The following is a 16,004-nucleotide window of genomic DNA, read 5'->3' as shown; positions in this document are numbered from 1 at the left end:
TACCACCCCCAAAACTTTGAATTCCAAAATACAGCTGGCCCCCAGGGCCTATGATATATATGCATAATATATAATATTTACTTTGATAGTTTCATTATGTGGATTTGTATGTTTGTGTGTATGTGTCTGTGTGGTCACTCTTAAAATACTTATCTCTTGTCTCCAAACTAGACTGAGATACAGTAAGTTATTTCTGATCTCTGATAAATTTACTTTATTGTTTATTATTATTATTATTTAATCCTCATCCAAGAATATTTTTTCTTTTTCTTTTTTTTTTTTTAAGAGCGTGGAAGAGAGAGGAAAGACAGAGAGAAATATCGATGTGAGAGACATATCGATTGGTTGCCTCCTGCATGTGCCCTGACCAGGGCCTGGGCCAGGGAGGAGCCTGCAACTGGGGACCCTTTGGTCCACAGTCCAATGCTCTATCCACTGAGCCAAACCCGTTAGGGCTGTGATAAATGTACTTTAAAAAGTACTTGTTCACCCTAACCGGTTTGGCTCAGTGGATAGAACATCGGCCTGCGGACTGAAGGGTCCCAGGTTCGATTCCGGTCAAGGGCATGTACCTTGGTTGCGGGCACATCCCCAGTAGGGGGTGTGCAGGAGGCATCTGATCGATGTTTCTCTCTCATCGATGTTTCTAACTCTCTATCCCTCTCCCTTTCTCTCTGTAAAAAAAAAAAAAAAAAAAAAAAATCAATAAAAAAAATATTTTTGTAAAAAGTACTTGTTCAGCCATAGCTGGTTTGGCTCAGTGGATAGAGCATTGGCCTGCGGACTGAGGGTCCAGGGTTTGATTCTGGTCAAGGGCACATGCCTGAGGTGCAGGCTCAATCCCCAGTGGGGGGGGGTGCAGGAGGCAGCCAATCGGTGATTCTCATCACTGATGTTTCTGTCTTTCTCTCCCTTCCTCTCTGAAATCAATTAAAAATTATAAAAATAAATAAATAAATAAGTACTTGTTCACTCTGTCTCTACCCGTGCTTTCAGAGTGCAGGTGGAGGAAACATAAGCAAGAGTAGCTGCCTGATGTTGAGGACTGTGCCTGTCTTGTTCTATATTCTATAAGGCCCCGTGCACTGTATGTAAAATAAATGAATAAAGTCAGACATTGCTTTGCTATACAGTAAAATGACAATGTCTCATTACAACATTTGAAAACAAAAGGTCTAAGAGCCTAATCTTTGCTTTTTGCCACAAGCTTCAAACTTCGCTTTACAATTATAATGTATGTTGTGAACTCGCCCCCAGTACCATCACAACATCATCATTTTTCTCCCCTAGACTAACACGATTCAACTCCTAGACGCCCATCCAGAGTTTCAGCCTAGGGTGACCTAAGAACACGGCATTTTCAGAGGCATACTTAGCTCAGAGGTTTCTACGATATGGATCGGGAACATGCACTTCGAGTTCAAGTTCATCTGATATACGAATCAGAGAAAGAAAGTTGGGATGGCTGGCTGGTCATATATGTCATGTGTTTAAGGAAAAGGACTCTCTACATTAAGTGAAATAGAAATGATGTTATTTCTGTTAGCAAGATTCACAGAACCAAATATCTGGGTTCCCATAATGTAGAAACAGAACCAGGAGCTTTTCCAAGGGGAACATGCTTCCATTTCAGTGTTGTTGGGAAGGCACCACAATTTTCTCCCCACTTGCACTCTCCATTAACTCAGAAATAATGGATGAGCACAGAGATGTGCTGTCCTCCTAAAGAGGTAGCCAGATCAGCAAGATTTCACTGTGACCTGCTTAAGTGTCTTGAATTCTGTCAAGAAAGAATGCACCTGTTGGGGGAGGGGGCAGTGGCTCTTGGTGATAGAAAAAGGAGAGACTGCCCTGGCCGGTTCAGCTCAGTTGATAGAGCCTCGGCCTGTGGCCTGCGGATGGAAGGATCCCAGGTTCGATTAGGGTCAAGGGCACGCGCCCAGGTCACAGGCTTGATCCCCAGTGGGGGGAGGGGGGTGCCGGAGTCAGCCAATCAATGATTCTCTCTCATCATTGATGTTTCTATCTCTCTTTTCCTCTCTGAAATCAATAAAAATATATTTTTTTTAAAAAAAAGAAAGAAAAAGGAGAGACAGGGAGACAAGTGTTGGCAGTGCCTACCCAAGCCCTCCCTAGGGAAGAGAGAAGGATAGGTCTGAGAACAGCAGAATTCAAGCTCATGGTAGAAATGGGTGCATTGGTAAATCTCGGCCTGATGCCCTTAATGTAAAATTTTGCAACCAGTTTCCTTTGTTCTGACCCCACGCTCACTAAACAACCTTCTGATTATAATTATCGTCACTGGCCATAGCGAGAGAATATCTGATCTGTGACAGCTCTGTTATAAATTACTAAATTAGCTTTCTGATGTTATGTATCAGTCTCAGGAGCTGACCCAGGAGGATGCATTCTTATCGAATAGGTTTCTGGGTGTTTCGGGCCTTAGGCCTGTCTGCCCCGCATGGAGGTTCCCTCTTGTCAGCCTCTGCCTTGCTCCCCACTTTCCCAGTCTGAAGCCTCAACACTGAGTTTCTTGCAAACAATAATTCCGACGAGTTAAGCAAAATGTAATGTTGTTTAAAGTGAACTCTGCAATATCGGGTACATACCTACATGAAAAGAGAATACCAGCTCAAGGCCTAACACTTTGTCAAAAGGTGAGCGTCCATATAACTGCCCTTGAAACAGCTGAGCCACCACGAACTCTGCTTCTTATGTTAAGGCAGGAAGAGAGTGACTATGAATCTGTTTCAGGTGCAGGAGACCTGGGTGAGAAATGCAGACTTCGAAAGGGCTGTGGTGGTGTCTGTTTGCTCCCAAAAGACTTTTTATGGAGATCATGTCATTTCTTACAGTATAGAAGCGCGGAATAAAATTTAAAATGGAAGTCTGCCTGTTCACAAAATGGAATCGATTCCCCTAGCTTTGTGAACTGTTGGGGTCCAGGGAGAAAACTTGGGACCGGGAAGGGTCCCTTAAGAAAAACGGCTAAAGATCTCAGAGTTAGAAAAGAGAGAATTTCATTTGGGACAGAATGCAATAAATGATAAATAAATCAGGTATTTTACATGTTGGCAACTGAACCCAGAGCTAAGGTATATGGTTGTTATTTAAAGACTTTAGTGAAATGCCTATTTTAAAAGAATAATGACGTACATTTTCATACAGGATATATCACCTTCATGCTCATTTAATTTATATTGCACACACATTATTCCAGCAATCTATGTGCCATTTCTAGATATTAACTCATTAGGAATATTTGGGGAACAATCCTTTTGTTCCTTTTATATTAGCAGAGGTTGCCCCATATACACTGCAATTTGAGACTTAGGCACCTTTCTTAAAGAAACAACTTTTTTTTCCTTAATCCTCACCCGAGGATATTTTTTCTATTGATTTTTCGAAAGAGTGGAAGGGAAGTGGGGAGGAGAGAGAGATAGAGAGAAACATCGACGTGAGAGAGACACATCAACTGGTTGCTTCCTGCACGCGCCCGGACTGGGCCGCGAATGGAACCTGCAACCCGGGTACAAGCCCTTCACCGGGAATCAAGCCTATGGCCCTTCAGTGTGCGAGGTGATGCTCCAACCACTGAGCAAGCCGGCCAGGGCAAGAAACTATTCTTTATGTCTGGTAGTAAAACTCTGGATTTCAAAGAAAATGCAGGATCACATCACCTCTTCTTGCAGTGATCTGCTCTCGTTAGGCCTGTTATCGCTCTGTGCTCGGAGTGTTGCAGAAGCCACAGGACTTGGTTCTCTGACTCTAGAATGCAGTCAATGAATATTCAGAGGGCATACCTTGTGCCAGGCAATGTGTTGGGCATTGGAGAGTCAACGGTAAAAGAAGATAAAGCCTTTATCCTAAAGGAACTTCTGGTCTGGTGGGGAACGGACAAGTAGCATGAATTAGACACGGAGTTAGGAGTCAGGCAGCCTTGATCAAGACAGCTCACCTGTTGCCTTGAACCAATTACCTGAGCTCCTCTGCCTTCCCTCCGTAGGGGGCACGACCTTCGGGCTTTTACCAGGCCCTCAGCCTTGTGAGCTCAGAAACCTGCTTGGTGAGGATGCATTTCTCTGGGTCAGCTCCTGAGGTGGAGCTACACAAACCAGGAAGCCCATTTAATAAGGAGCTCCTATCTATTATAGGAGATTACGTAAATCTTAGTTTTTTGATTTGTAAAATGCGATTACTGAATTTACTTAACTCAGGATTATTTTGAAGATTAAGATGTTACATCCACCCACCGTGCTTTCAGATGCCAGGTTGACCTTTCTAAAACCCCTGCTCATAAATCTCCATGCTTTTAGGAAGGTCAGAGTTCAACACTTTTGCATGAACCTTCTGATCTGTCCCCAAACTACTTTTCCGATTTCGTCGTCTAATTACTCTATCCACATGAACTGTCTGTAATGGGCTCTTCATTGTCTAAAAATTCATCTTGACTGCCTGTCCCTCTACGCTTTTGTTCGTGCAGTTTTCTCCCTCTTAACGCTTCTCATGACACGGCCTTTCACGCCATTTTATCTGAAATCCACAATGTCATCAAGCTTCAGATTCTGCCACTCCACCATCCACTCCATTCTCTGAACTCTAGAGCTGAGAGGTCCACACGGTACCCATATGGCTAGTGGCTGCTGGTCACTTGAATCTGGTCTAGATCTTACACATAGAGCCCATCCCCACTGGCCAGTCCCAATTGAGATGGGCTCTCTGTGTAAGATCTAGATCTGATTTCAAAGATGTAGTATATGAAAAAAAAAAGTGAAGAATCTCAAGTAATGTTTTATATCAATTACACGGTGAAAGGATAACACTGATTTCACCTGTTTCTATTTTAACTTTAAAAAAGATGCGACAACTAGGAAATGTCAGATTAAATATATAGCGTTGCATTGTCCTTCTATCGGATAGCACTGGCCGAAAGCTCTTGCTTTTGGCCCACGTGGCTGGCACTCAACCACACCTGCCTCGTTCCTTGTCACTTTCCACGTGTGGATGTGTGATCTCCCAGCCAGAGTGTGAGTGCCCTGGGGACAGGCTCAGAGTCATGGGCTGGCTGTCTCCCATGCGACACCCACTCAGTACAGAGTACTGTCCATCTTTGCAGAACAGTTGAGCCATGAATCACAACTTGAAGACTAACCACAGGCATCCTCCAAAAGAGTTAAGCTCTCCAGTGTCTTCTGAGCACATCTAATGTGAAAATTTTTATTTTTTGCCATATAGGCAATACGAATACTCAAAAGACTTGAGGAGAGTTGCAAACATTTGTCCTTCGGGGAGGGAGTTCTATTGGTTGCCTGGTTTGAAAAAGAATGTATAGCGCTTGTGTTGCCCTGTACTTGCCAGGGTGCTTTCTGCAGTACTTTCAGGACTTACTCATCTTCGTGTCAGACTTGGTCACTCTGTACATTGTTTTTCTGAGATCTTCAGAGTTTTGTGGCTCCGGAGATATTGAAAAAAAATTAGCAGCACAGTTCCAGGAAGGATGACATGCTGATGCCACCAGGCCAGGAGCCACACTTACCCCTGGACTGTGCTGTGTTTTGTCCTAGTCTCCACGGAGGAGGAATTCCTGTAACTGGGATGATTCTCATTTGAACAAGAGAAAGAATGAAAGGATTTGAAGTTGTTTATAGGAGTAAATGCGATCAGTGCGTACAAAGCTGAGGAGGGGAGGGGTCACTGTTTTTCATATGCATCATGAGACGGGTTTTTATGCAGAGCAACCTGTCAATAAGCAGTTTTCAAATCCCACTGAGATCAATCGTGAGTCTGTGAAAATTAATAAACAGAAACCTCATTTAAAATGGAGTCAGGAGGCGAGAAGAGAACTGTCAGGCACACGTTACTCAGCACATACCACTGACCCCAACAGGAAGAGATGCGCCTTGCACCTCTCATAGGGAGTGACACTGCTTACCTTGCCCAGGAATAGTTCAGCCAATGGGAGACTGCCTAACTCAGCCAAGGAAAAGTCACTATGCTTCCAACTTTCAGTTTCCTCTGATGGACTCTACGTTTGCAACATCTCTTCCCAAGTCCATAAAAGAGCAATCCTCTCCTTTGTTTCTTTGGACTTCAGTATGGTTTAGACCCCATGTCCCCAATTGCAACACTGTGTTGTTCCCCAATAAACCCATTTTGCTGGAGAAATATCTGGCCATTTGTTGAACCTCAACAAATCAAAACAAGAGGAACTTGGGTTAGCGGTAAAGGAAATGTTTGCCGATAGGATGGGCTAGTCCAGTGGTCGGCAAATTGCAGCTCGCGAGCTGCGGTTTGCCTCTCTGTTGACTAATGAGTTTGCCGACCACTGGGCTAGTCAATGGCAGACAAGGTCTTTAAATCTCCTATTGAATCTCGTCTGTCTCCGTGGTCTGCATTGATCCAGGTCAGCAATTTTCAACCGGTGTGCCACAAGAATTTTTAAACATGCAATTCCTGACTATTTAGTCAGGGGCACTGACTCCTTTGCCCTAAATTGTCAAATAAAAAAATTCATTCACACCAACACAACAATAGCTGTTTGGTGTGAATGAATCAAAATAATACTTGTTTTTTTTTTTATGCCAAATCGGCAAAAAAAACATATTTTTTGGTGTGCTGCAGAATTTTAGTAATTAGCTTATGTGTGCCATGAGATGATAAAGGTTGAAAATAGCTGATCTAGGTATAGAGCCTTGCTTGAGGATAGGGGTATTGTTCATTAGACATATCAAGATCCTTGCCAGGTTAAAGATTCTGGAGTTTTTCTGAGCGACTCAGTCGTACTCAGGAATGCCTATTTTAAGCAAGCAAGGAAAAAAAAACACCCCACATTATTTCAGAATTGATCACAGAATCATTTAAGCACAAGGAACACTAAAATATAAACTTTAATGGCTTTATAAAAATCCCTGGAGTGTAGAAAATGTCATTGGAACATCTATTAATGTTTGCTGTTTAAAAGCATTTTTAAAATAAGGACCTCATCATTGCAGGTGAGTTCCAGTAGTTAACATAACAGATACTTTACGTCAGGAAAGTTCCCGCAGATTTGTCACTGTTTATTAAGTTGGGAACAGAGAAACTCAATACCCTGCAAGCTCCAAGAGAGAGGTAAGCAAAAAAATACCAGCTCCCACCGACCGCCCTCAGCACTTTTCATCTCTGAAATGCTATTCCAAGAAAAAGAGAACACGCTAGATAGTTGCTTTTAGCATTCACAATCAATGCAAAACTGTAGAGTTGTGTAACTTTCTAAATTGACTTGCTTCAAAGTGGCTGTGGGTTAAGAATCATTAAACAAGCACTTTTGCTTAGCACATAGCCAACAGGTCTTTTAATCCGACGTTGGGGAAGAAGGTTATTTTATTTATTCAGCTGTGGTTTCTGTGGAATTGTAAATGGAATAAAAGAGGACTTTTTGTTTGGATGCATGGAGTATTATATATATTTAGCGATTCTGGGTTGTTCTTTTTACTTAAAACAACAACAACAGGGACTTTGGTGGGTGGAGTTGCTAGGAAAGGGGCAGAAAGGTAAGGAAAAAGTACTCCAACGGGTAGACGTTGCAAAGCAATGAACTCCTTGGATCAGAGCATCTCAAAGGGATTCACAAAGGCTCCTGATCCAGCTTTGTGGGAAGTGGATCTGAATAGCAGGGAAACCAACTGATTTCCCCAAGGTCATTGGACACATTTAGAGCTGAGCTGTCCGTCGTTGGGCCATCTGCTTGCCCAAGTTTTCTGCTCTCCTAGAGTTTTACCCATAATTCCCACAAATCAGCTAGCCTACTAATGACTAGGAAAATGAATTTACATGTAATTAAAGGTGGAACTGCGAATGTTATCTTTGCAACCAGGATACTGAAAGACTGACAAGGTCATGCGGTTAAGAACTGAAAAATGAAGAGAAACAAAAATAAAGCCTGTTAAGATAGCCCCACACCCCAAGTATTAAATTCAAGGTGAAAAACCTTTTCTAGGAAAAGTACAAACAATAGTTAAAAATTGTGTTTCTACTTTAAAAATGTTTTTTCTACTTGTAATTATGAGCAATATTGAAATTTTCAGGAAGAAATCCAAATGTAAGACATTTAAAATGCATCCTAGGTAAATTTCGTGTGATAAATAGGAAGGAAGCAGCGAGATCTTGCTAATTAACAGCTCTGAGCTAGGGACTGTGGAGAGAGGAGAAAAGGAATTGTAAGCTCTGGGAGTCGCTGAAAATCAGAGCTTTAGGAAACCGCTCATGAGAAATTAATGCTGCCATGAAGACAGACGCTTTTCTGGGTATTTTCTAGTTCACTCAAGAACTGAAGAAGTGCCCAAGGGAAGAGCTAGTGAGCGTGGTGGGTCCAAGTCAAGAACTGGTTTCAGGCCCGACGGTGTGGCTCTGTGGTTGAGCATCGACCTCTGAACCAGGAGGCCACGGTTCATTCCTGGTCAGGGCACATGCCAGGGTTACAGGCTCCATCCCCAGTGTGGGGAATGCAGGAGGCAGCCAGTCAATGATTCTCTCTCATCATTGATGTTTCTATCTCTTTCTCCTTCTCCCTTCCTCTCCGAAATCAGTTAAAAAAAGTACAATAAAACACACACAAAAGAACTGGTTTCAGATACAGAAGGTACAAATATGTTCAGAGAGATCTTTGCCCAACATTCAAGTGAAGGCCAAGGCTTAATGGATGTCGACAGTTACCTCCAATGCTTTCCTGGGTTATGCTAACATGACTGCCAAGATCTTGTAAGCTTCTCTTTGGGGGCTGCTGGTTTTCCAGTCTGTTATTAAAGCAACTGGACTTGGGAATCTAGTCACTCTCCATCAAGTGACCAAACCTTGTTGATTCAGAAACTCCCTCCTCCCTTCCCCCCCAAAAGGGTAAAAAAGACTATTGATGAGGAAAACTAACCCAAAGAGTATTTATTTATGGTATTACTACCTCTTTGATGACATGATAAGGGCTAGTTAGTAGAGACTTTTTAAATGAGAGCAGGGTAAAAGAGGGGATTTCAGGAGAGGTATATTTCTCAGAAAGTGGTTCCATGGAGTATGCTTAAAAATCATCCCCATGTAGCAATGCAAATGGGGACATACTGAATCACAAATTAGGGGATGCTCGAGCAATATTCTGGATGGAAGTTTAATGTGGAGGGTGTGTGTGAAGGGGAAGAGAGAGAGATTAATTTAATTCCATTTGCTGATGTGACTGGAGCACAACTATTTTTAGGTATAATCCAAACAGTGCATATCTTCTCCATTTTGATTAGTAGCAAATTGGCAGGGAGTCAAAAGAATTAGTATTTCTCAGCACATTATGCCAGAGACGTACAAATAAAACTAAATGATCTGTGCCAATGTGTTTAATTTGAATTTCTGCTAAGGTTTTTATTTATTTTTCCCTTCCAAAAAATGAATGGGTTCAGCTTTGTTAAAAAAAAATGTATTTTTTTAAGCCTTTCTCAAATGGCAGCACAAGTGAATAGAATACTTTCCCTTTAGACCCTTGGTTAGAAGCTCTTGCTAAAAAAACCTTAAATGTTAATATCATCCTGATACTCTGGGTGCAGAATTTCCGCCTGGCAATATTACATGTTTTGCCAGAGGAAGTCGGCACATTCAACAAAATTAAAATAAGCTAGGAAAATGTGCTTGACAGGGAAAGGTTTCACAATAGCCACTTAGAAGTTATTAATAATTCCAGTTCCAAGGAAAGCTTGGACTGAAAAAAAAATAAACTCTCTTCGCAAAGTTCTATGTAGGCAAGCTCACCAAGGGATGAAGCTGTCTGTGATACCAATTATACATTTCTACGCTGGAGGGAGAATTTATAGATGCTGGAATAACCTTGTTACACATTAGAGAACTTTATAGTGTGCAAACGAAACATCATTCCCAAGGTAGCCATTCAATGAACCTTGATCACAATGAAGTTCACTGTTTTTGGTGTTAATACCTTCAGCTCTTTGTTACACACAAACCTATGGGCTAAGGTGGATTTTTCTGCATGTTCATTGCCCTCCACCTGTCACTTCTGCTGTGCATTTTTTTTCACCAGATTAAATAGGATTGGCAATTTCTTCCTCCCATGGCGTTAGCTATTGGGACGAGCTGAGCTGAGCTGAGCTGAGCTGCCCACGTTCCTACTATAAACTGATGTCTGTCTCCTTAAAAAAACACACAAAAAAGTAGTTTTCATGGGTGGCTGGAAATCACTGGCACAGTATGTTTTTGAATCCTCTTAATTCCTTAGTTAGAGAACTCAGGAATCACAGAAAAATCTTTTTCTATTTTCTACAAATAAACGTAAACTGATTATAGTGGTTTCTTGTCATTTACAAAATAGCTCAGAGGTGTCTACTAGATAAAGATACATATCTTGTTGTTAAAGTTTAAGGGGCTTTTCATCATTTTAAGACCTGAGGTCTGATGTATGTTTTGGGCTGGGAAAATGTCTTTTTATTTAAATGTAAGGACAATCTATGCAAAGTAAGTAGATAATAAGGAAATGGAGAAAGTGAAGCATTAACCTGGTACTTCAGTATTCTTTAGATGAAACTCTAGACGTTTAATCTATTAATTGTGCGGTATAATTTAAAATAAAGAGGAACAAAACCCCTAACAAAAAGCATCTTACATACTCATGATGGGGGAAGGGAGGGTAAATATGACCGCATTTAGTACCTGGGGGAAGGAGTGAGATCTCATTCTGAAACTGATTCTGCATCCTCCAAAATAACTTTCTTTAACAATTTATCTTTGTCTTTTTAAAGAAGTTTTGCCCTTCTCCACCCTCCCCCACCCTTATTTATTTATTTTTTTGCTGGAGGAAGGAGTTAAACATATAGCAGCTTGTATTGAAATGGCTACTGTCCATGCAGCCTTCTGCTGGTCTCTAATCATCCACATCATGGACCTTTCTCAGAAGGCTGTCTCCTGGTCTTTACACCACCCCACTGCAGAGAGGGACACTCAGAATCCGCTTTACTTAGCGGAGAACAGTTTGTTCGTGTTAAAGCTTGGGACGAGCCCAAACTTTCTCCCCTTCACTTTGCTTTCTTTACTGCACGATCCTGAAATGAAGCGCTGGTTTAAAAATACAAAGAACACATCCCCCCCAAACCACCTGATTCTGGAGAATGTCGAATTCATCCCAGGATACAACTTTCACTCTCCTTTCCTTAGGAACTAATTTCATGAAAACTATCCTGTCCATTGGCTGTCATCACTCTGTTAGGAAGTTTTAAAACTTCCCATTTGCTTTGACCTGGGACCGGCCCACCCAGAACTCGTGGTCTCTTTAACCCCCCAGGAGAAAACAATATTTACTTCAAAGCTCTCGCATACGTTTTTGCTTGGCCACCAGAACATGCTTCATTCTAAGCGGCCACTGGAGAAACATGCGCGCACCGGTCATCTGCGGGCTGTGACTTTTCTCATGGAAAACAAAGTCATGGAAGCCACTTACCGGATTCCAAGCAGGCTGTTAGTTCAATGAGTTAGTCTTCTTTCCTGCTGCTCTGTGCCAAGTTGCAGCTGAGTTACTTGGCTCGATCGCTTTTCTTTAGAAGACACACAATCCCAAATGTTACTTCTTAAGTCAGGTGCAGCCATGGACTCTTGCAAACACTGACACGTAGTCTAGCAGACCTTCAATCCGGCTGTGAAAATTGAGGGCGAGACTGCAGCTCTCGGTAGTAGGTGCGTGCCTTCTTTGGTGTAGAGGCATTTTGCTAGGTTATTGAGTCATGAAAAGCTATTAAAAGAGCTCCCTGGGAAAAACCTCTATTTTGCACAAAACAAACTGTCTTTTCCATGGTCACGGACCCCTCACAGACACACGGCACAGAGCCATCCTTGTGCTTCATCGGTATTTATTGCACATGGACCAATTCCTCACACAGTAGTTAGTTGCACCAGAGTATAAATACTTGGTAAAACACACAGAGGAAATAGAGTTTATACAGAAAGTGCTCAATTTTACCAGCGGATTCACGTGGGCGCTTGGACATAAAAAAATAATAAAAAAAATCCTCAAGATATTTATATTTATACTATGGATACAGTTACAGTACCATGATAGAAGTATAAAAAGGTATTTTCCAATATATCATTAGCTCAATGAAATCATAGCCAACAGAAGTAGGGTTTGAATTTTAGTTTAGTTTTTAAGACTTGCCCTCCCTCCCCGTTAAAAAATATTTAATTCCTTTTTGTGCAAGTAACACCTCTGTGGACTTTACAATTTCTAACACTGTGCAAAAATGGCATTTTGAACCACTCCTTTTTTTGTTGTTTTTTGTTTGTTTGTTTGTTTGTGTTTACCCACATGTGCAGTAATCTGAATTATTTCCTCTTTTTTTTTGTCTTTTCTTTTTCCGTCCTGTCTTCAATGGACAGAGTCACCATGTCACAGAGGCTCAGGGCCTGGTCCTCCCAACTAATATTGATACATAAATAAGCTGTTTAATATAAACAAGTCTTTCTAGCTTGCTGTGCAATGTGCACAGTGTGAGGTAGAAACCCCTCAGCCTGGCCACCCGGGGCGTGGGGACAGCGGGCTCGCCCTACACAAGGAAAGCAAGGTGAGGCGTGTTCCAAGAATAGCTTACACTTTTTCTTTTTTTTCTTTTTGAAACGCACTTTTGGCATCCACCCTTTCCCTCTGCTTTCCAAACAGGAGAAATCACTCCTCGGGAATGAAACTGCAATTTCTCTGGAAAGCAAAGGGAAAGACGGCTTGACAAACTGCCATTCCCTCCCCTCTCTCCCCCGGTGGACTGCTCCCGTTCCAGGAAAGGGGATGGAAGCCACGCTGATAAACATTGCATACCCTCCTGCTTCTCCTTCCTGGCCCGGCCCCTGCAGGCGGTGTCACCTGGAGAAAAACTATCTCAGGAGGCATCGCACGCGCGCACACAGACAGGGAAAAGAAGCCGAGAGAAAGGGGCTCTCCCACCTCTCCCCAAACTTCCCTTTCTGTGCAACGGCCCGTGACGTTTCCGTGTGTTTTGGATGATTCGGACGAGGTCTGCGGGCTTCCGAGTTCACCTGCCGCAGGTCTTGAGTAAACACACATCTCTTTCCCCTGGGAAGCCATTCCGAGGCGCCCGGGCTGTCTCCATCCCGGCGCGCAGAGCCCGCGCGTCCCGGCGGGGAGGGAGGCGGGGAGGCGGCGCCGGGCCCTACACCTTGGACTCCGAGGTGCAGCCGGGGCTCGGCTCGTCCAGGCTCGAGTCGCTGTCCGCCGCCGCCCCGCCGTTGCAGCCGGCCCAGGGCTCCAGCAGCCGCCCGGGCGGCCCGGCCCCGACGTCGTCGTCCTCGTCGTCGGAGGCGGCCCCGGGGGACGGCGTGGGCCCGGCCACCGCCAGGCAGCCCGAGGCGCGCGCCCGGTCGCGGGGGGCCGCGTGGCTCCCGCGGGCGGCCCGGCGCCCGCAGCACAGCAGGTGCTGGAAGGCCTTGCGGAAGTCGGGGCTGCGGCAGTAGATGATGGGGTTGAAGGCCGAGTTGGCGTAGCCCAGCCAGTTGAAGAAGACGAACAGGCTGTCGGGCACCAGGTCGGCGTGGAAGGCCTTCACCACGTTGGCCAGGAAGAAGGGCAGCCAGCAGAGCGTGAACACGCCCATGATGATGCCCAGCGTCTTGAGCGCCTTCTGCTCGCGCAGGGCCACGAGGCGCGAGGGCCGCCGCTTGCTGGTGCGCCCGGGGTCCGGCGGGGCGGCGGCGGCGGCGGGGCGCGGGGCTCCCGGGGAGGGTGCGGGCGAGGCCGGCCGCGCGGGGCCGCCGAGGAAGCGGCGCTCGCAGCTGTCGATCTTCTTCACCTGCTTCTGGGCCTCGCGGAACACCCGCAGGTACACGAAAGCCATGATGCACAGGGGCACGTAGAAGGAGACCACGGACGAGGCGATGGCGTAGGCCCGGTTGGTGACGAAGTCGCAGCACTTGGGGTCGTTGTAGCAGCGGCGCGCCTCGTCGCCCTCGGCCCGCCACCAGTGCATGAGGATGGGCAGGAAGGACACCAGGGCCGAGATGGCCCACACGGTGCACACGAGGGCCCGCGCCCGCGCGCGGGTCAGCAGGCTCTGGTAGCGGAAGGGCGAGGTGATGGCGAGGTAGCGGTCCAGGGCGATGACGCACAGGGTCTCGATGCTGGCCGTCACGCACAGCACGTCCACCGAGGTCCAGAGCTCGCAGAAGAAGGAGCCGTACTCCCACCGGCCCCACACCACGAGGGTGGCCCCGAAGGGCACCACCAGCAGCCCCATGACCAGGTCGGCGCTGGCCAGGGAGATGATGAAGAGGTTGGTGAGCGTCTGCAGCCGCGGCGTCTTGGCGATGGCCACGATCACCAGCACGTTGCCCGCCACGATGAGCAGCACGATGAGCGCCATCAGCAGGCCCATGCCGGCCGTCCACTGCTGCGACAGCGGCGCGGGGCCCTCGCTGGCCGGGGGCAGCAGCGACGCGGGCGGCGACGCGGGCACCAGCAGTCTCGCCGCGGTGGCCGCGCCGTCGGGGAGAGGCGCGGCCGATGACAGGTTGCAGGGCTCGGAGGCGCCCAGGGCGAGCGCCCCCGCGCCCATGCCGAGCTGCGGAGGCCGGGGGCGGGGGGTGTGGCGGGGCTGGGCCGTGTTTGGGGAACACCCCAGAGATCGGGGCGGCTGGGCCCGCGGAGGGAGGTCGCGGCCAGGTCAGGGCAGCTGCGGCGCGGAGCCGGAGGCATGGGCGCCAGGCGCCTTCCCCGCCGGAGCTGCGCGCTGTCTCCGCCGCCGCCGCCGCCGCCTCCGCTGCTGGAGCCGCTGCCGCTGCTGGAACAGCCGCCGGGACCTCAGCATGTTTCTGAGCGCGCTGAGCCCGCAGCCCGGGCACCCAACACCCACCCCACCCCGCTCCCACTCCCCCAAGCCAGCCTCCGGAGCCTCACGTCAGACTCCTGCAGCCAATCCGGGCAAAGGCACGCCCCGAGCCGTCTCCCCCGTACCCCCCGCCCCAACTCCCCGCATTCTCCTCGCACCCACAGTTCAGAGGCTCTGGGGAGTCCGCGGCAGATCTCCCAGCCAGCGCCTCCCGGGCGCCCGCCGGTGCCTGTAAGCGCACCCCTTTCTGCACCCGCCGGTTCCGGCCTCCCGTTTCCCCAAGCTCCCCGCGGCGTCTGGCTCTCACCCGCGTCCCCGCCGGCTCCCGAGGCCCCCACTCTCTCCTGCGCTCCGTTCCCTTCTGCGCTTCTTTCGCCTCCTGCGCTTAGCTCCCTCCTGCGCCCCCGCTCCGCTGGCTCCCGGTCTACCTCCTGGGCCCAGATTCCCAGCCGGGGAGCCCGCGCTCCCTTTCGCGGAGAGGGGGCCTCGGGGTTCTCTAAGCACCAGAGAGCTTTGAACAGCCTGTCCAGGGGGGTTGGAGGAGTTTGGCTGAGAGATTGTTCCTCAGGCCGGGCAGCCTAGCAGAGTGAGTGGAAAGCCCTTTCCCCTTGTAGCGGGGACCCAGTCAGCCTGCGCCCTGCCAGCTCCGGGGACTGGAAGCGGGTGTCCGGGTTAGAGGAAACTTTCCAGCCGAGCGCCTGGCCGAAGCAAAGCGCGCATCTGTCCGGAATGCTCTCTGGGCGCTGTTCTCGCCGCCGGGAGCTTGGGAGCTTGCGTGCCAGTGCGGTAGATGCAGCAAGGAAGCAAGGTTAGTGCCTCTGACAGCTAGCGCTGAGGGCCGGTAGGAAAAACACACACTCCCCAGTCCCAGCTGGCGGATCTGAGCATGATGCAACCGTGTGTGCCTGGACGACAAAGAGAGAGGCTTTAGTACAGTCAATGACACCGCCACCAAGAAGGAGCACATTTAAGTACACCTTGGACTTTCCACAGTCAGTGAGGACACCTGTATTTTGTGCTTTATGATTCACATGATCTGATCCTTTGAGCTGGGCCAATACAAACAAAAAGGCACTTGTTGGTTTTGGTTGAGGTAATGAACGGAGATTTCACACGTCTTGGTTGTTTTCTCCTTTGCCCAAGTTCCCAGATTCT

At 47.3% G+C, this 16,004-nt stretch overlaps 1 protein-coding gene across 1 annotated transcript; it reads right to left on the bottom strand.

Annotated features, from left to right (window-relative positions):
• Positions 1-13,040: 13,040 nt before the first annotated feature.
• On the bottom strand, positions 13,041-14,854 carry ADRB1 (adrenoceptor beta 1). The gene has a single exon (XM_079793683.1). The coding sequence runs from the start codon at positions 14,574-14,576 to the stop codon at positions 13,179-13,181; it is 1,398 nt and encodes a 465-aa protein (XP_079649809.1). The 5' UTR covers positions 14,577-14,854; the 3' UTR covers positions 13,041-13,178.
• Between the last annotated feature and the right edge of the window lie 1,150 nt (positions 14,855-16,004).

Source organism: Cnephaeus nilssonii (genome assembly GCF_951640355.1).
Source record: "Cnephaeus nilssonii genome assembly, chromosome: 16".
NCBI lineage: Eukaryota > Metazoa > Chordata > Mammalia > Chiroptera > Vespertilionidae > Cnephaeus > Cnephaeus nilssonii.
The sequence above is the reverse complement of the archived record's forward strand: the minus strand, read 5'-3'. Positions and strand labels throughout refer to the sequence as shown.

Bases quoted from the DNA above. Each gene is read 5' to 3' on its own strand.
- ADRB1 (XM_079793683.1), bottom strand. From the start codon at position 14,576: ATGGGCGCGGGGGCGCTCGCCCTGGGCGCCTCCGAGCCCTGCAACCTG.